General features: G+C 42.6%; 6 protein-coding genes across 6 annotated transcripts; 2 read left to right on the top strand and 4 right to left on the bottom strand.

The window, feature by feature from the left end:
* Positions 1 to 2,035: 2,035 nt before the first annotated feature.
* On the bottom strand, positions 2,036 to 2,724 carry N7517_004127 (zinc finger BED domain-containing protein; the record flags this gene model as incomplete). The annotated part of the gene is made up of 2 exons (XM_056721857.1): positions 2,036 to 2,137; positions 2,185 to 2,724. 2 exons carry the CDS (start codon positions 2,722 to 2,724, stop codon positions 2,036 to 2,038), a joined length of 642 nt encoding a protein of 213 aa, XP_056578107.1.
* Positions 2,725 to 10,389: 7,665 nt separating this feature from the next.
* N7517_004128 (uncharacterized protein) lies at positions 10,390 to 12,312 on the bottom strand (the record flags this gene model as incomplete). The annotated part of the gene is made up of 5 exons (XM_056721858.1): positions 10,390 to 10,564; positions 10,618 to 11,267; positions 11,372 to 11,620; positions 11,673 to 11,850; positions 11,903 to 12,312. 5 exons carry the CDS (start codon positions 12,310 to 12,312, stop codon positions 10,390 to 10,392), a joined length of 1,662 nt encoding a protein of 553 aa, XP_056578108.1.
* A 372-nt stretch (positions 12,313 to 12,684) lies between these two features.
* Positions 12,685 to 14,339, top strand: N7517_004129 (putative C2H2 finger domain protein; the record flags this gene model as incomplete). The annotated part of the gene is made up of 2 exons (XM_056721859.1): positions 12,685 to 12,797; positions 12,851 to 14,339. 2 exons carry the CDS (start codon positions 12,685 to 12,687, stop codon positions 14,337 to 14,339), a joined length of 1,602 nt encoding a protein of 533 aa, XP_056578109.1.
* A 157-nt stretch (positions 14,340 to 14,496) lies between these two features.
* On the bottom strand, positions 14,497 to 16,339 carry N7517_004130 (uncharacterized protein; the record flags this gene model as incomplete). The annotated part of the gene is given in 4 exon segments (XM_056721860.1): positions 14,497 to 14,950; positions 15,000 to 15,206; positions 15,221 to 16,241; positions 16,288 to 16,339. The coding sequence occupies 4 exon segments, from the start codon at positions 16,337 to 16,339 to the stop codon at positions 14,497 to 14,499; spliced, it is 1,734 nt and encodes a 577-aa protein (XP_056578110.1).
* A 494-nt stretch (positions 16,340 to 16,833) lies between these two features.
* N7517_004131 (cysteine protease ATG4) lies at positions 16,834 to 18,269 on the top strand (the record flags this gene model as incomplete). Its single annotated transcript, XM_056721861.1, has 5 exons — positions 16,834 to 16,963; positions 17,019 to 17,315; positions 17,407 to 17,575; positions 17,624 to 17,851; positions 17,900 to 18,269. The coding sequence occupies 5 exons, from the start codon at positions 16,834 to 16,836 to the stop codon at positions 18,267 to 18,269; spliced, it is 1,194 nt and encodes a 397-aa protein (XP_056578111.1).
* Positions 18,270 to 18,612: 343 nt separating this feature from the next.
* N7517_004132 (histone H2B family protein) lies at positions 18,613 to 19,186 on the bottom strand (the record flags this gene model as incomplete). Its single annotated transcript, XM_056721862.1, has 3 exons — positions 18,613 to 18,791; positions 18,869 to 18,940; positions 19,012 to 19,186. The coding sequence occupies 3 exons, from the start codon at positions 19,184 to 19,186 to the stop codon at positions 18,613 to 18,615; spliced, it is 426 nt and encodes a 141-aa protein (XP_056578112.1).
* Between the last annotated feature and the right edge of the window lie 71 nt (positions 19,187 to 19,257).

The raw sequence follows: 19,257 nt of genomic DNA on the forward strand, positions 1-19,257 counted from the left end.
GTACTAGCTTTTTGACCGCGGTCAGAAATTAGTGTAATGATTGAATTCGCTATCCTGTTGATCGCTAATAATACTGGTATAGATCCTCGTCATGTCTGATCCGTTTCCGAGCTCTTACAGAAGCACGTATCTGAGTGCTTTTATCTTTATTAGAAGGAAGGGGAGGGTCAGTATCATGATCGATCATAACCTGTATATCCTCCCTACCTTGCACCTCTTCCTCTTCCTGGGTTTGCTCTTCCTCAGTATCACTAATCGGATCGACGTTCACTGTATCAGTTGTGATTTCCTTCTCCTCCTTTGCCGCTTCGATCTCGTCGCGAGTAAAGAATTCCTGTAGGAATACTGCCTGTTCCTCCTCGATCTCGAATTTTGAAGTACAAAGAAACATCATTAACTCCTGGATAGTTGTTGCACTTAATCTTCCACGGCGATAGTGACAGATATCTCGGGCAGTATTAAAAAGTCGTTCAACACCAGCACCAGTCGCAGGGACTGAAAGCACATCTCGTGCAAGGGCTGCAAGAGTTGGGAAACGATAGGCATTCTCCCTCCAAAACACTAAAGGCGCTATATCTATAGTAGCTTGTGGGATAATTAATATCATATAAAGCAAAGTAATTAAGGATACATACCACTATCAAGATATTGCGAAAGCTCATCGCCTGCTACAGCAGAGCGGGGACGCTTTGGCTTTACCATCGAGTCTAGGCGCGATATTCCTCCCCCTAACGAAAGAGATAGAGGAGACGTCGGTTGCTGGGCAAGACGTTCTTTATAAACAGCCAAATGCTCTTCAAGAGACTTTCTGTATATCGTACGCCAACGATCATCCCAATCATCTGTTTGGAAGAACTGGAATTTGTTCGCTGGAGCTAGCATTGTAGTGATTGCATAAAGATGCCCTCGTACGTTATCTGTCTCAGAGTAGTACTCATCAAGCTTCTTTCGCGCAGCTTGTAACGCCTGAAGCATCTGTCGCTTCCAGGTAGTCTTCTTCCGCGTAAGCTGGGTGATTGATAGCTCTAGGTGCTCAAACAGCTTGTTATAAATCAGAAATACATGATGTGTAGTGGCATCCCGGGTTTTTGAAAGTTCAACTGTGAAATCAAAGAAGGGCTGGGTAATGAAGAGAAGGTAGTCAACCTGGCGCCATTCTTCGTCCTCGAGTACCATATCAGGCCGCTCATACTCATCACAAAATGGCTGGAAAAACGATCGTAAGCGTTTTGCACGTCGAAGCATTAGAAACGTAGATTTCCAGCGTGTCTTAACGTCTTGAAGAGGCATAAGCTTTGTTGTTTCGCCTTGTAGATTGTAGAAGGTTTCCCGTCGTTGGGGACTTGCATTCACATAGATCGCAAGGTTTCGAATCTAGATATCGTAGTTAGTATAATATAAAAACTCTAGATTGTATAAATATATACCTTCGATAGTGTATTGGCAATATTTTGCTTAGTTGCATTCATACGCGCTGACTGGGATCGCTGCTCTGTCCACCGTGTCTCCGTTGATTCATTGAGCGGGCAAGCCTTAATATACCCAAGAAGCTCATTAAGGCTCAGCTGAATCACATGGGCAAGACAAGGGACCCTAATAAGGGTAGTGTCTTCTGATATTGCTTGTTGTAGTGTATCAACCAATGTCTGGTTATTTGATGCATTGTCAGTCGTGATTGCGAAGACCCGATCTTCGATCTTATGTCGCAAAAGTATATCGAGGAGTACAGAACTTAGGTTCACACCAGAGTGTGATCCGTAAAGGGGTTCAAAGCCGAGAAGAACCTCACGGTATTGCCAGTCCTTATCGATAAAATAGCCAGTTATAGCCATAAATGCCTGTGTGAAAGGCGAGGTCCAGCAATCAAGAGCAATTGATATTTTTGTATCTTCTGGGAGCATTCTTAGAATTCTTTCCTGTTGTTGTTGTACGGAGGATTGTAGCCGGCGTCGTATAGTCTTTGCTGAAGGGATATCCGGGACCCTCGGTGCAGATTGGGCTATCTGGATTAAGCGATGAAACTTAGGATGCTCGATCAGCCGAAAGGGAAGACGCGCGACCGTAAGAAATGTAAGAAGCTCTTGTTCCCATATCTCTTGACTGAATTCATTGGCGATCGGCGTATTCTAGTTATAGTCTAGGAATTAGACTAGAACTAATTATAATAATAGACGAGAAACATACCTTGAGCTGTAAAAATCGAGTGATATCTGTCCCTTGACCTTGGGTAGCTTTTATACACCCTGCGCTAGAAAGGTGGCCTTTCATAGTTGAGGTTCCTTGACGCTGTTTCTTCCCATCTTTTGTCTCACGGACAAAGTTTGGGTGCTCAAGAATCTGTCCACAGCGCTTGCACATAACCTTTGCAGTACCATCAGAGCTATGGGCGACCTGGTGAAATGTGTCCCAGGTACTAGACTGATGTTTCGCGTCCCAGGATATATGTTGTTTCTTACCGAAGCCTGTCTCTAGCCACCAACTTACCCAGTCGTTATGGAGCATTTCGTCATAGAGAAAATAGACCTTCTTACGACCAGGGCCAACACGTGTGAATGTTGAAGGGATTGATGGAGGTAGGGACGGTCGGAGGAAGTCCGTTTCGAATGAAGGTAATGTTTCCTGACTCTCAGATAGATCAGATATAAAAGGATGATTGTGAGTATAATTGTCGAAATCACTATCGTAGATCGATGAGGAGAAGGCAGATTGCTGGGTTTGAGACATGATGAGTATGAAAACACAACTACTAATGGTAAATACTAAGAGGGAAGGGTCAGACTTACATAAATTATACAGATTCTAACTAACTATATAGACGCGACTGACAGGACAACAAAGGATTCCTAAATAAGTGGATATATCGCGATTTAATTAGTATACTAAGCCGCTAATTGGATAACAGTAGCTTACTATATGGGTCAAAACCGCAAGAAACCATCAAGAAACCGCAAAAAACCAATAAAAACCGTAAGAAACCATTAAAAAACCGCAAGAAACCGCAAGAAACTTTAAATCATTTTTCCGCCGAAAGCTACCTCGAAAATTGAGCCTAAGGCAGCAGCTATATCAAAGTCTCAACTAAATAACTAAGTGACTTTAAACTAATTTTACAGTCTATAAACTAAGGAGTTATTATTGAAATAGGATAATATTTATAAAAAGGATAATTCGTAATTGATTAATATAAGTTATAATATTATAATACCTTTATTTAAAAAGTTGTAGGGAAACTGTAGTGATCAGGGAAAGATATATATTAAACTGTTATATTGAATATATATTTCCGCGATAAAATATAGAAGAACATCTAAGACCCAACAATTTCTCCTTTTTATTATCCATATAATAGGCTGATACTAGTACTAGTTAAGGCTTAGGCTCTACCCACGTAGTATATTTCTGACCGAGGTTAGAAACAAATGCTACCGCCCACGCGGATATAAAGTATAGTTGTGACCAATACAAGGTTAAATAACAGTAATATATTAGCATGAGTCACCCAGTTTATGTATGCCAAGACCTCAATTTTATACAAAAATGGTTTTTGTTGGGGCCCCATTGGGGAACCGCAGTGGTTTGTGGTTTGGTTGCGGTTTGGGTGGTTGGAAACCGCAACCACTGCGGTTTGGTTTTTGGGGGCAAACCTTGCCCCCAATTGCGGTTTTTGGCGCACTCTAAGTATAAGATAGCTAAGGTTATCTATATCCGTATCGTAAAGAGTAGGTAAAAAGTTAGAATACTAGCTTTAGAATATTACGACCGAAAAGGGGAATACTATAGAGGTAAGGGGGAGCGGTATAGAGTATATATACTTATAAGAGAAGGGTATATAAACGGTAAACACCTTAGTCCTATAGATTAAAAGGTATAGGTTATAATATTATATAATTAGCTATATAAGCTCTATTTAAATAGGTCTAACCTAAGAGAACCTAATAGGACCTATCGAAACCTAAGAGAACCTATATATAACCTACTCCCCTAGAAGGTCTTTTCTAACCGCGGTTAGAAATAATAATATATACACCTATCTACCTCCTAGAAGTGATTTTCCGACCGCGGTTAGAAAATTTAATTTAGAGTACGTATAAGAAGTTAAATATAAGAGAAGAGAAATATAGCTCTAATATAATATTAATTATATATAAAATTAAATAAGAATAAGATATTTCTATTTATATTTATAGTTATCCTATACTATATATATACTCCCCCTCTACTATAAATATATATTTTTAATAGTCTATAGTCAATAAATACTTAAATTAATAGAACACCACTATACCATGATTAATATCAATTTTTATTAGTAATTAATATAATATAAAGCCTATAAGCTTTAAATCTAGGGTAATTACATAAATTTTCTAACTCAACATTATGATTATATAGCAATATTCGATAAACAAACCAGAATAGTTATAATAAATAGTAATTTATTTAAATGACTTAGCATTGTTATGAACGCTAAGACCTATATTTTATGCAAAAATGGGTTTAAATAGGTTATTATTGGTTTATTAGGTTTAACCCATTGGGTTTTAGGTTGGGTTGGGTTATAGAGGGCGGAACCCAAAATAGGTTCTGCCGAAGTCTACTTATTATATAAGGTGCTACTGTTATGGGGCCGTCGTACTTCGTACGAAGCCCTATGGAAGATGCTTGCTTATGCTGCGCGGAATCTGCCAAACGTTACCGCCTTCGACGGAATATGTACATATTTGTTAGCTTAGGAGAACTCCTCTCCTCAACGAAACTTTCTTGTTCTTAAAACCCGTCCAAGTTGTATAACTAGGCTAGTTCCGTAACATTAGGTTTCGTTCGTCACCTTTATCGACGCTTAGTAAGGAGTTCCTACTAGTATAGAGTGAGAGATAAGATATCTTACTAACTACGACGATATAATACCTTCGATCACGATAACCTACTAGACGCACTACCGGTATAATAAGCGATAGGAGAGATCTCCCCCCACTATAAGAGAACGATAGGATAGAAAGGGGGCCGACCCGGCTAACTTACCCCGATATACGAACCTATAATAGATAGGACCCTAAGGAGTACGTAGCCTTTCGTACGAACTTAAAAATCAAGTTCTTAATAGATACCCACTACTTTCACTCCGAGGAAATAAAGACCTACTACGCGTTTAGTAGGCTAGAAGGTATTACGAGCTAGTAAGCCTACGTATAGATCTTAGTAATAGAGAATAAGAAGAAACCCCTCCTTCTTAATAAATTTTACTAAGCTATAGATCTCTACTTTAAAGACCTAGATAAGGAATAACGTGCCCTCGTACGAGTAAATTCGATAAAGTAGGGTAGGAGGAGTCTCTACGACTTCCTATCTAAGTTCGACTAGACACTCGTTACCGCGGGTAGATTATACTAGTCCGATACCTAGAAGATAGCCCTTCTCCGGACCGTAATTAACGTCGATCTACTCTAGAGTACCATCGGAGCTAAATTCGCTTCGTACGATAACTACCGGAACCGCTTTCTTCGGATCGACTACGACCTTCGGTAGATTAAAACGCTCTAGAAGAAGAAGTTAAGACCCTTCTTCCGTGGCAATCTTAGTAATATCTAAGACGACGCCGGTAGGATAGACTAGGAACCTACTTAAGTAACTAGGATCGCCGCCCTAGAAGCTAAGATCGCGGCCCTAAAGATAAACTAAAGGAGTAGTCCTTCTCGTACGAACGAACGGGTAAAATAGGTCTCCCGGGAAGAGATTAACTAACGCCGAATAAAGGGGGAATACCTACGCTACGGATAGAGAGGGCACCTAATTGCGGGCTATAGACTACGGCCTACTACCCGACCTCTAGAGGTAAACGCTATCGATATAGATAGAGATAACGACTCGGGAAAAGAATAACCTTCGTACGAAATCGTGTACGGAGGTCGCTAGATACTTTAAAATTGAAATATTCTATTTAGGAAGAATTTAAAGCTACGCGTATAAACTCCCCACCGTTTATTATTACCGCGACCCTAGACCGATAAGCTATAGCCCGTACCTTAGTCGATAGCGGATACCTATCGTATAGAGCTATTAGTGAAGCCTTTACGAAAGAAAGGAACTTAGAGACTTTCGAGATCCTACCACGAATATTAAGAGGAATAGGAGGAAAGGGGACGATTTTATAAATCGTACGAACCTCTCTCTTAATTAACCACCACTTTAAGAAAGAGACCTACTTCTATATAATCCCTAATTCTATCGGATACGACCTAATTCTTAGCCTACCCTAGCTAAGATAATAGAACGCTTACTTCAAACCTTTAAGGAACCGGTTATATCTTCGATTATCGAAAACCCGCCTCTATAGGATCGGTAAAACTCCTCTCCCCGATACTATAGAGATCTCGGCACTCTTAATATATAGAGAGATTTAGTTAGTAATAAAAGACTATAAATCGTACGATTCCTAAATCTTTGCTATCTCTATAGCCGATATCGAGAAAGTATTAAAAACTAAGAAACTAAAGGACCTAAAGGTAGAACTCCCTACTAAGTACTATAAATTCCTCCCTTTATTTAACCCCGACGAAGCGACTAAACTCCTACTATACCGCGGGGAAGGAATCGACTATAAAATCGAACTTATACGAGAAAATAGTAAAGAACTAATAGTCCCCTAGGGGCCCCTCTATAATATATCGAACGAAGAACTTCTAGTGCTACGAAAGACCCTAAATAAGCTCTTAGATAAGAACTTTATTAGGGTTAGTAAATCCTTAGTAGTAGTATATAAAGATTAGTAAGAGAGGTATAAGAGATAATATTTTAGAATAATAATATATTATCTATTTTAGTAGCTAATTAACCCTCTAGATAGGCTTCCGAGTATAGGTGCCTCCCTTAAATATATATATTTATTAGCGATAACCCGGCCCGGCGATATCTTAGATAAATAATTATATAGAGATATATTATATATATAACTTCTAGCTTACCGGTCTTCTTATATATAACTTAGTTAAAGTGATCCTAGATATTAGATATCTTTTTCCTATCCTAACGGATAGAGTTTTATATATTAAGCTTTAATCTAAACTCTATAGTTAACCACTATCTTATAAAGCTCTTACGGGATTTATCTATTTCGCTACTAGGCTTAGAGGAAAATAGGACCTAGTACCGCTAAAGAGGGAGACTAATATAAGAAAGTGAGGAGGGTATAATTAGAGATAATACTTCTAAAATAGATATTAATAGAGTTTAGCTACTAATAAGATCGGAGATATTATCTAAATAAAGTAGGTCGGTATTTAGACCTAGATCTAAATTAGCGTAAAAGGAGTACTAGGACTAAGATACCTATAAGTAAGATATATTATACTTAATTATAGGTTATATAGAAGTAGGGAGAGAAAAACGTATATATAGGACTAGCTAAGAATATTAGGGGTATAGTAGTCGCGACTTACGGGCGCGTTTTTAATATATCTCTAACTTCCGATAGCGATAATTAGCTATTACTAACCACTAGTGCGGATATTTAAGGATATTTAAGGATATATTATAGATATCCGTGTAGATATCCGCGGATATCCTTAATTATCCCTAGGTATTAGTTTTAAAAGATAATAAAATCACTAACGTATTCCACATGCGAGCTGGACACACAAGCGAGCTGGACACCCCACCCACCCTACTGAATTTAAATGCATTTATCTCAACCAAAACGCCATTAAATTAAATCAACTAACTAACTGGTCTATCTAGATATGTTTCTCTTCTATGCCCTGGCAATCTATATATTCCACACCCCCGGGGGGCCGCGTACATGGCTAAATAGTCGATTCTCTAGGTATACCGGGGCCCGGGGGAGGTGCTTTAATTGCTTCTTATTGCTATATAATTAATATAGAGGCTTCTTAAACTAAAAGGCCTTCTTTAGTAGGTATATACCTCCGAGATCTAGTACGCTTTTGCTTCTACTTCTCGTTAGCGGCGCGTAATTCCTTGATTTCTTGCGCTTATAGAATATAACTTTGTATCTAGAGTTAGAAGCCTTTTATAAGCTGGTTTAATACACGATCTAACGGGCTAGGCGGACTACGAGACTATATACGAAGTAAAGCTTTAATCGATAAAGCCTATCGACGTAGTTCTTTCTCTATATAAGGAGTTTTTAGTGTAAAATTTCGGCTTAATTCGCTCCCCCGGCTAGGGGGGGGTTAGGGTTCGAAGCCGAATATTAAGCTTAGAGATCACTCTCTCCGGTTTAAAAGGGACTAAACCGGCTACCCCGAAGCTATTTTTAATCGTCTCCGATTTAAAAGCTTTAATTCGTGCGAGGGGGTATACTTCGAGGAAGTTAAGTTTGTTAATATAATTAATCCCGTTCCGTATCTTGATTTTAACTATCCGACTATACGCACGTTTTAATACCGTAAAACAACTAATATCTAAAGGTTATAAAAGATAAGATAAATACGCTAGTATATAGATTGGTATCACCTTATTTTACTCGCAAATTTCGTTAAATTAAGGTGTTAAATAACTTCCGTGGCCGTTAAGTATTAAAAGCCGGTATACCCCCTTCGTACGTAAAGTACTAGGAATAAAGAGCTTCTAAAGCTATCGAAGTCTAATTTTATTAGAGGTCTAACTATTAGGACTAACTTTAAAGCGCTAATCCTCCGGAAGGCCGTTAAACTATGATTTAATAAAGACTTTGCCTTTAAAAATCATATATAGAGGAAGGGCCTAGCTAGAAGCATTCGTATATTTAACTACCGTCACCTATTCACGATTTCTAGGTTATAAAACCGGCCTCCGACCGTAGTATTCACTCCTTATAATAGCCTTCGTAGTTATAGTTAATCCTATCGCGAAACCGGTCTTATTAAAGTTATAGATATCGTCGGGGTCGATTCTATATTAAAGGATTGTCTTTTAAACTAGATTAAACCACTCCCTAATAATTTTAGGGTCTTTATATTTCGCACGCTCGTAGTTATACCGTTTCGAGAATCGGGAGGAGAGGAGAGAACGTCTTTTAACGAAGTTTATAACCTAATTTTCGCCGACCGAAAGAACCGGGGTAGTTCCGCGCTTTTTAAGGAGAAGATTCGCTATTTCTCGAACGGTAGAAGGCCGGGGGGCTACTCTACGTAGATCTATAGAGAGAATCTATTTTTTAAGAGATTCCTCTTCGATTTCTGTTAATTTATATAAATTAGCGCGAGAAGTCGCGCGGTTTTATACCCTATAGAGATAGGTGGAGAGCGTTGAATTCGGTATATTAAATCGGCGCGCTGCCTCACGAATAGAGCTGATCTCTTGATTCTTAATAGCCTAGATAGCTAGTAAGATCCTACCCTCTTGCTCTATTGAATTTTTAGAGCTTCGGGAGCGTATTAGTGGCATGGTGGGTGGTTAAAGAATAAAGGGTTGAATTAATTAACACGTTTTGGGTGGGGTGTCCAGCTCGCTTGTGTGTCTAGCTCGCATGTGGAATACGTTATCTATAATATTAGAACTTCTAACTAGTATTTCTATCTAATATTATAAGAAAATATAGTCTAAAATCTTAAAATAATTTAAAGATAAGCTTAGACTATTTATTTTATATTAAACTTATAAGATTTAACTAAGAAATAGCGATTTTAATTATATATATTTTATTTAGCTAAAATACCCTATACTACTATATAAAGCTAATATATATTTCTATTATAACGTACTATAGAACGATAAAAACTTACCTATATCTTCTAATATATTCTAGAAAATAAAATCGACGCTATAAAGAATAACTAAACGATAAATATTATATATTATATGATTATTTCTTAATATTTTATTAAGGAATAGGGTAAATAAGGTCGTTAGTATAGTTAGGACCGAATATATATATCTTTTATTTTAAAAAATAAATTAATAAGCTATATAAGAGGTATATAACTACACCTAAGTAGATAATTAAGCGAGAGTTATGCTAGTGCGGATACCCGTAAAATATCCTTATATCCTCGCGGATATCTATGGATATCCTTATTAAGGATATGGTATTAGAATAATATCCAATATCCTCAATTTGCGGATATGGTATGTGACCCGATATCCAATGGAGAGGATATGCCGCAGTCTAGTTATACGTCTATTTGAGGTGACTTTATACAATAGTGGGTATAGTGGGTGTATCCGGGATAGGTATACCCGTGGGCCTTAGGCGTTATAGACGGGCACTCGAAAATCCAAATAGCCCACCGCCCACCGTGGACGGGCGATGTCGCAGTCTAGCTCTCACATACCCTAGTGACAACTAAGGGGATAGATACCATAACGTCCACCGTTAGCAAAAAAATGCTGGCCAAGAAGCGCCTTACCCGAAGTAGTTGTAACAGGTGTGTAAATAGTATCTTATTTAAACTAGTCATCCGGATATTCATCCTTCATATTACTCACAAACATCCGCTCCCTCTCATCCCACCGTTTGAAATGTTTACCCGCAATGGCAGTCAAGCTACTCGGCAATTCCGTGAAGCGAGGCCGAATTATTTCAATATTTTCCTCAGCCACATATCGGACACTTCGATCCGCCACACTATGCATCCATCGTTAGCCATTAACCAGAAAGAAGACACAAGTACTACCCACAGCACATGATAGAAGCTTTGGTGTCTGCCAGCTTCTAATCGATCAATGCCCATTCTCCTCATCCATTGTTCGCCCGCGCCACATTCCGAGTCCCAACCCGTGATAATAGCCTCGTAATGATAGCGACGATGGCGGAAAATCTGGCCCACCTTGTATTGTATATTTACACTGCCACCGGTTCGCCTCCGAATCTGCTTTGGGATCTCATCCACGGCCCTCATCACATGAAGGCTCTCCAGTATGTGTTCATGCTCGAACAGCCCATGAAAAAGAGGAGCGATGTACTGCTCGACTAGAAATATATCAGAAGGAAAATCTGTAGCAAACAGTTCCATGAGCCATGGCAACTGATGGCGTAGATCCATCGGCCTCGAATCGCCGGACAGTAGCATCACAGACCAGAGTGCTGCGTACTTTGCACTCACAACATCTATCGAGGTGCCACGCGAGGTCGGATTTTGTGGTTCGATACGAATCGAGTTCAATATGTTCTTACCACAGCGCAAGATAACGCTCGAAGTCGATGCTTCACCCAAAGTTGCGATTTGGTCCATGTCGGACATGCCCAAAAATGTTAATTGGCTGCGCAGATTTGAGACGGGAGTCTCTCTTACACCCCGAAACGGGTCCAAGTAAAGGGGTTCCCCTGGCTCCATCCCACTTAAAGCATTGCCATTGAGGTCTGAGCCCGGCGGGGGGTAATGATCACATGCACATGAAATGGGAATCCACAAGGACGGGCGTTCAGGCCTACCCCCTGCGCAACAAAGCAGTATATCGCTGCTGACACCAATGGCAGAGAGTTATGTTCTGGGCCCTTTAGAGCTAGCCCTAAAAAGTTGTGCTCCAAAGAATGATATTCCCGCTCTGGATTGATCCCCGTGAGATCATTCAACCCTAGCCAGGATGCTACGGCTAGTGCCTTCTCACGAGGGGTGGAGAGGTAAAGATCTGGGTGAGACGCAATAAAGCGGTCGAGGATCTCATTCAGAGACTCTCGTATCTAGATCAAAGTTAGGGATAGGTTCGTCAAGTTACACTGGGATAACACCTACTTCATCCAAGTCACCAGTTCCACTCTCGGGTATAAAGAGATCAAAGCAGGCCAAGGCTTTGTCGAGTGACACAGGTTCTCCCCGTTTGAGCTTCGCCCATTCTGGTATGGCAATACTTCGATGCAGGCAAGTCAAGAGCGCGTGGGCATAGTACCTTTTGTGGTTGGCACGAGGCACTCTGGTCAATTTGAGGGAAACACATGCCAACTTGCATAGAATTAGTAGCCCACCTTCTAGCCAAATAATCCTCCCCAGCCTCTATCAAGCTATATCGTAGAAGAGTATCCTTTGCATCGTATCCCATATTGATAACACGGCGAAACTTCTCGATCCGGCCGGTCTGGCTACCAAGAATACTATCAAGAAGTTGAGTGACAGATCGATCAACCTGATACTTGAAGACAAAGAGCGCTTTCCAATCGGTTGAATTCACTGGGTATGCAAGTTTCCGGGGCATATCATGTCGTCCATCCCAGAACTTGTAATGCGATTGGCAATGGTGACGCCATAGTAAACGCTCATTTGTCACATTTTGAAATCGACTGTTGGTTTGTTCGACGGCGGCGCAGGATTGAGGAGTAGAATAACATAGAATCGAATGCAGGATTTCGTCTGGAAGATGGATTAAAGACCGAACCATCCCTGAAGGTGGAAGATTGATGGGAGGAGAAGAGAAGACAATCAGAATGAAAGAACAGCTTCACATTCCTCTAAAGAAAATCAAAGTAGAGAAAGAAAAAAAAAAAGTAGAACAGTGAGGGAGAGTAGGAAAGTGAAAAGGGAAAATAGCACCGAGGCAACCTTTGGATGTTTCTCTCCCCGCCCTCTTATCGGATGCCAAGCCTTGAACTTCGATGTTGTTTTTTTTTTTCTTTTTTTGCTTCTACTTGTAGAATACTTATAGAGATTCTACTATGATCTCCTTGAGATATTTAAAAAAAAAAGTTGCTTCAGAACTGCGATCATTGCGGTATTCGCCATTCTCCCCTATTATCTCTCTCTCTTATACGCCATGGGTCAATTTCATTCCACTAGCCAGGCAAGCTCCGGTGCTTCGGAACAATCAGACCGGAAGACCGACTATTATGAGCTGCTTGGTGTAACACGTGGTGCAACAGATGAAGAGTAAGTTTCTATTGAAAATGTTGATGGGATATAACTAAAACTTGCCCTCTCAGGATCAAAAAAGCTTATCGAAAAAAAGCTCTTGTGTTGCACCCAGATCGAAATTATGGGAATGTTGACGAGGCTACGAAACTGTTCGCCGAAATCCAATCCGCCTACGAAGTACTGGCAGATCCCCAGGAGCGAGCATGGTACGACTCCCATAGCGATGCATTTTTAGGGACAAACGGAAATACCGATGATCAACACTCGTATAATGTTCGAATCACAACAGCCGAAGATGTCCTCAAACTCTTTTCAAAGTTCAGTCCTCGAATGGAATTCTCCGACTCTCCGACCGGATTCTTCGGTGGTTTGCGAGAGCAATTCGAACAGCTCGCGCTGGAAGAAAGATTGGCATGTCAGTGGGAGAATCAAGATCCCATTCAATATCCATCATTCGGATCTAGTAACGATGATTTTGAGAACGTTGTACGGCCCTTCTATGCTGCATGGTCCGGGTTCTCCACCCAAAAATCATTCGCATGGAAAGATGCTCATCGTTATTCTGAGGCGCCTGATCGCCGAGTGCGACGAATGATGGAAAAAGAGAACAGGCGTCTTCGAGAAGAAGGCATCCGAGAATTTAACGATGCTGTCAGGTCCCTCGTGGCTTTTGTCAAAAAACGTGACCCACGTTATAAAGTCAATGTCCAGAGTGAGGCTCAACGCCAGGAAACTCTCCGCCAGTCTGTGGCTGCACAAGCTGCAAGATCACGAGCTGTGAATCAATCCAGGATGCGGGATCATGTACTCCCCGAGTGGGCCCAGTCAGAACCGCCAGTGGCAGCTGACGACCAGGAGAAGAACGAAGAGAGTGAAGAGAGCGAAGTCGAGAGTTTTGAATGTGTTGTATGCCACAAATTTTTCAAAAGCCAGAAGCAATTTGAGGCGCACGAACGTAGCAAGAAGCATTTGAAGGCAGTCAAACAGCTATGCTGGGAGATGCGAATGCAGAATGACGAATTGGATTTGGAGTCCGCTGAGGACTTGAGTGCCAATGCAGTTAAACCTCTTGAGGTTGATGACGGGAAAGATGAGGTTGATGCTGCCTCACAGGTCGATCTGGAATCAGATGCCTTGAAGAGCCACGGCATTGATGCTGAGGATCAAGGAAATTCGTATGGTCCAGAGGAAACAACTACTCTTTCCGAGCCAAACTCCCCAACGTCTTCGCACGATGACGATTATGCCTCTCGGGAATATGTCGAGACGAGGCTCCGCACTGATATGGATTATTTGTCTACAGGCGCTGGAAACTCTGATATACCTGATCACCCGTTATCTTCGGACCTCACCGAGCAGTCACCAACTCTCAAGATGGGCAAGGCCAAGCAGAAACGGGCGAAAAAGGCCGCGAAGCAAGCAGATCAGCCCGGGTTTATATGTGCAAATTGCCAGGCTCCCTTCATGTCCAAGTCTAAATTATTCGATCATATTAGAGACCTCGACCACGCACAACCCTTGACCGGGTCTGTTGCCAGAAAGGGGAGGAAACACTAAGAACACATCCATGAGGCTCATTTACCGTTTCAAATAAAGATAAAAGAGAGTAAGAAAGATGTCAAGTCCGTTGAGTCTTATTTTTTATTTTGTTCGGTGGTTTTAGCAAGGCATATGCCGACTGGAGAAATATTCCCCTTGACACAAATCTAAACATCTAACCTAACCCAGCCCGCGAGTTCTTCACGACCTGCGCGACAGGCTGCAAAATTCCCTTGTTGTCGGCGGCACCCAGAGCAGTACCTGTACTCCATCCCATCTTCTCCAGCATAGCCCGCCCTCGGTTTTCAGCTCCGATTTCCGGAGCAGAGGCGCCAACCACGTCACCATCCATATATGAAGCAGCACCGGACTTTCCACGCTTGGGTTGGGAGAACTTCTGCACTTCTGTGCCCCATGATTTGAACAACCGACGGTTGAACTTCCTCCCGGATAAGAGCTCGTCAACGTTAGATATAGTCTTTGGTGTATATCGCGGAGTGCGCGCGGTCTTATTGAGGACCGGGAAGCGAGAAAGTCCATTGCCGCGTGACTGCGATTTCAGATTCAGTGCATTGGCCAACTCATGTATCAGCTTTCTGCGTTGCTTGGTCATGGGCGGTAAGGACAGGCTATATTGGGTTAGCTAGATTGATGAGAACGAGCAGATATACAACGAACCTATTTTTAGCGGACATGAGGAATGAGCGAAGCTCGGTCATAAATTCCTCCATGTTCATTTCCTTGGGGTACTTGACCTTGAGGTCTGGGTTCCCTGCTTTTCTTCCCAGTAGTCCTTGCGCTCGGAGCTCTTCTCGCTCCATCTTCCGCAGCCTCTTTTTGGTTCGGTCGTTCTGCCAGGCCTCCTGAAGCTCGACCTCGAATTCACTGTCGGATAGTACCGGGTCGGGGACGAACTGCTTGCCCTTGGATTTTTTCGTAAACTTGGCCGGTCAAAGTCCATTATGTCAAACCCGAAATATGGGTCAGACTCAAGAGCATCCGCAAGTGCCGATGCCGATGGAAATGAAGGCTTTCCGTGACGGGAACCCTTTTTGAGTGACCCAGAATATCCATTCGCCAGGTCCTCGAGCAGCACGAAATCTTCAAAGTTGTCATCATCTGATCCAGAGATGACCATGTCGCGTTCGTCATCTTCGCTTGATGTTGAAATTGAGTCATGTTCGGTGTCAATTTGCATCCGAGCTAACGATCTTGGTGATTCGATATTGAAGCCTGTGGGGCTTGAAGCCGACAGATCTAGTTGAGTTGCGGCTTTTTCGACGTCAATACCACCTTCTAAATCGATCTTTGCTCCGGATGTCACTGCCTCGTGGTAGTCATTGTCGATGTTGGCAATATAGTCGGCTAGTGGGTCTGTCTCTTCTTCGGGTGGCCAGTCTAATCTCTCTGTGTTGAATTCGGGGTGCCTTGTAGGGGAAGCAGCAGGTGAAGGGTCCCTGGGCGTAGAGTCCACCGATAGAGTCGGTGATTTCTGCATATATGCAGCAGTAGTCGTCTGCACAATTTCTTGAATTTCGCTCTGATGCGTTTCGATGAGAACAGTTTTTGTATTCCTCCTGCCAGTAAACACAACCTCATCCTCACTGGAGTCGTCTATGTCCGATAACGACTGCAATACTGGGTCTGGATGTTCGGCATGAACAACTCCTTGTCCCTTAGAGTCGAAGAAGAATGGAAGCTCAATGTCGGGCTTTTCGTCCGGTATATGGTCGGTCTTTGGTTCCTCCCCATCCATGTCCGATCTTGTTTGATCCTCGTCTGCTTCCAATGTCGGTTCCAAGCTTCCTGCACTCACAAAGTGAACAGCTTTATGACGAAGGTTGCTGTCTGCCCATGATCGCTGATGGGTTTCGGTATTCCGAGCTTCTTGCTGCATAGTAAACTGGTGTGGCGATGGGTCTTTAGGAGTTAGTATTCATCAAAGGAATAGGAGCACATTAATTACCTCTACCCCTTGGGGCCCTGGTGCGGGCCTTAGATTTCCCATGACGGGCCATGGGTGGTGAATCTGATATGTTGATGGGGGGAAAAGAAAAAAAAAAACAAGGGAACCTTTTGCCTTTGGGTCGGGTCCGGGCGGTGACTGACATTCTATAAAATGTAACAAATATAAGTGTATACGCTTTTTTTGGGTTTTATATTTTTTTTCAGACGGAAAGATATCCAATAGAGACTATATAGTGTGTAGAGCTCTGGAGACTTGGTGCATAGAGAGTAGTCAAGTCGGTGACGTCTTGGCTCGTGACTGAAAGCCTTCCCCTCATCGATTCGACTTGTAGAGCTTCTGTTTTTTTTTTTAATCTTCTAAATCTCTATTTCTGTCTGGGGTTCTCCTTTCTATTTATAAGCTTGATCACTTAAGTTGGTTTTCAAGATTGGATATTATACCTAGGTATATATATATATATATCCCTAACCACCTCTGATCTTGAAATCACCCACAATCACATTAACTACCATACAACAGATCCACGGAAAACCAGCACCAACCATGACCGTGGACATGGAAAAGTGCAAACGCATAGTACAATACTTTTGGGACCCTGAACCCAGAAATGATGTACCTGCGGCGTCGATATCGTGTTTGGGCAGGGAGTATGCCCCGCAACCATCCAGTGACAGTGAGTCTTCAAGTTAATATATAGCCCCATATTTCACGCTTAACATCCCATACAGTCAACCCACACAGTCCCTCAAGACAGCCAGATGCTAGTACATTAAATGATACAGCATGGCCAAAAGCATTTCTCTCCGATTTTGGATCGAGGATCTGGATCACATATCGATCAAATTTCACACCGATCCCACGAACAAAGACACCAGAAGCAACATCCTCGATGACATTGGGGGTACGCCTGAGAAGTCAGCTCATGGATCCCCAGGGCTTTACATCAGATACTGGGTGGGGCTGCATGATCAGATCTGGACAAAGCCTTTTGGCAAATACGTTTTCAGTTCTATTACTAGGACGAGGTGAGAGACGCATCCAATGCCTGAAATAAAATAAAAGACAAAACAAAACATCCCAAAAAAAAAACACTCGAGCGCTAATCAGATATACTAGACTGGCGTCGAGGGGAGAAAGTGGAGGAAGAGTCAAAGCTAATATCAATGTTCGCCGATCACCCGAATGCTCCCTTCTCCATACATCGATTTGTCAATCACGGTGCAGAATCATGCGGGAAATACCCAGGTGAATGGTTTGGGCCGTCGGCAACTGCGAAATGTATTCAGTACGTGCTACCAACACTCGAATCATGGAGTGATGCTGATGGTGACAGGCTACTTTCAACAGAAAGTGAGGCTCCCCAACTTAGGGTCTATGCAACCAATGACACCTCGGACGTCTATGAAGACAAATTCGCACACGTGGCCCACGACAAATCAGGCCAAATTCAGCCAACACTCATCCTGATTGGGACCAGGTTGGGGATCGATAATGTCACCCCAGCGTACTGGGACGGACTCCGAGCTGCGCTGACATACCCCCAATCCGTTGGCATTGCAGGGTAGGTTCATGTGTCTGTTCGATATGAAGTGTTCGCTAACCAAAATAGCGGACGCCCATCGGCATCGCATTACTTTGTAGGGGCTCAAGACTGCCATCTCTTTTTCCTTGATCCCCATACCACCCGACCTGCAACGTCATATCGACCAAATGGGCTATACACCCAAGAGGAACTGGATAGCTATTACACCTGCCGACTGCGGAGAATCCATATCAAGGACATGGATCCCAGCATGCTTATCGGATTTCTCATCAAGAATGAAGATGATTGGGCTGACTGGAAGAAACGAATACAATCTACGCCTGGGCAGCCCATTGTGCACATCTTCCCCAGTCAGCATCAGCCAGATCATGGCCATGGTCGGGCCGAGGCTCTGGATGAAGTTGAGGCGCTGGACGATTCTGAGATGGAGATATAAACCAGATGCAGCTGGCCTCTTTCTTGTTCTAATTTGTGCCTTGGGAAAAATGTACTAGGAGAAATAGAATCATGATGCAATGCAATTAAGCATTTGGAATTTCGCGTTCTAGTAGGGGAGGCCAATCCATGCCTGCCCCAGACCCGAGTTATGTTACACCGCATTCACGTATCGAGTGGTAACCATTCAAAAAAAATCACCCATCGGGGAAAAGAAAATTCAAGCCATCCCATGACGCATTAGAAACCCGCAAAACACCCATAACCGACCACCTCAGAGCCCATAACAGATCAAGAGGTAGTAAAAACAAAAGCAAGCTGGAAATAAAACGTAAAGAATCCGCTTATTTGGCGGAGGAAGAGTACTTGGTCACGGCCTTGGTGCCCTCAGAGACGGCGTGCTTGGCCAGCTCACCGGGGAGGATGAGACGCACAGAGGTCTGGATCTCCCGGGAGGAGATGGTAGACTTCTTGTTGTAAGCAGCCAGCTTGGAGGCCTCGGTAGCGACACGCTCGAAAATGTCTAGAAAATGAACAAGTCAGAAAACATGACGTGGTAAACGCGTAAACGCGTTTTTTTGTGAAAAAAAAAAAACATACCGTTGACGAAGGAGTTCAGGATGGACATGGCACGAGTAGAGATACCAGTGTCGGGGTGGACCTGCTTGAGGACTGGAAATGGAGTTAGCATGGACGCGTTTTTTCCCCCTGGTGGTTCATGTTGTTTTCAAGAATCAACTCACCCTTGTAGATGTAAGAAGAGTAGGTCTCCTTGCGGGTCTTGCCGCGCTTCTTCTTCTCGCCAGTGGCAGCGGTGGCAGTCTTCTTGCCAGCCTCCTTCTTCTCAGCAGGGGCCTTGCCGCCAACGGGGGCCTTGCCACCGGTGGAGGGCTTCTTCTCAGCGGCCTTAGGGGGCATTTTGAATGTGATTTGGAAAGTTTGGAAAAAAAAGAGTTGAAAGAGTTAAAAGAGTAAAGATGGATGAAGCG

The sequence above is a fragment of the Penicillium concentricum genome (assembly GCF_028827145.1).
Source record: "Penicillium concentricum strain IBT 3081 chromosome Unknown utg000002l_segment0_segment0, whole genome shotgun sequence".
Lineage (NCBI taxonomy): Eukaryota > Fungi > Ascomycota > Eurotiomycetes > Eurotiales > Aspergillaceae > Penicillium > Penicillium concentricum.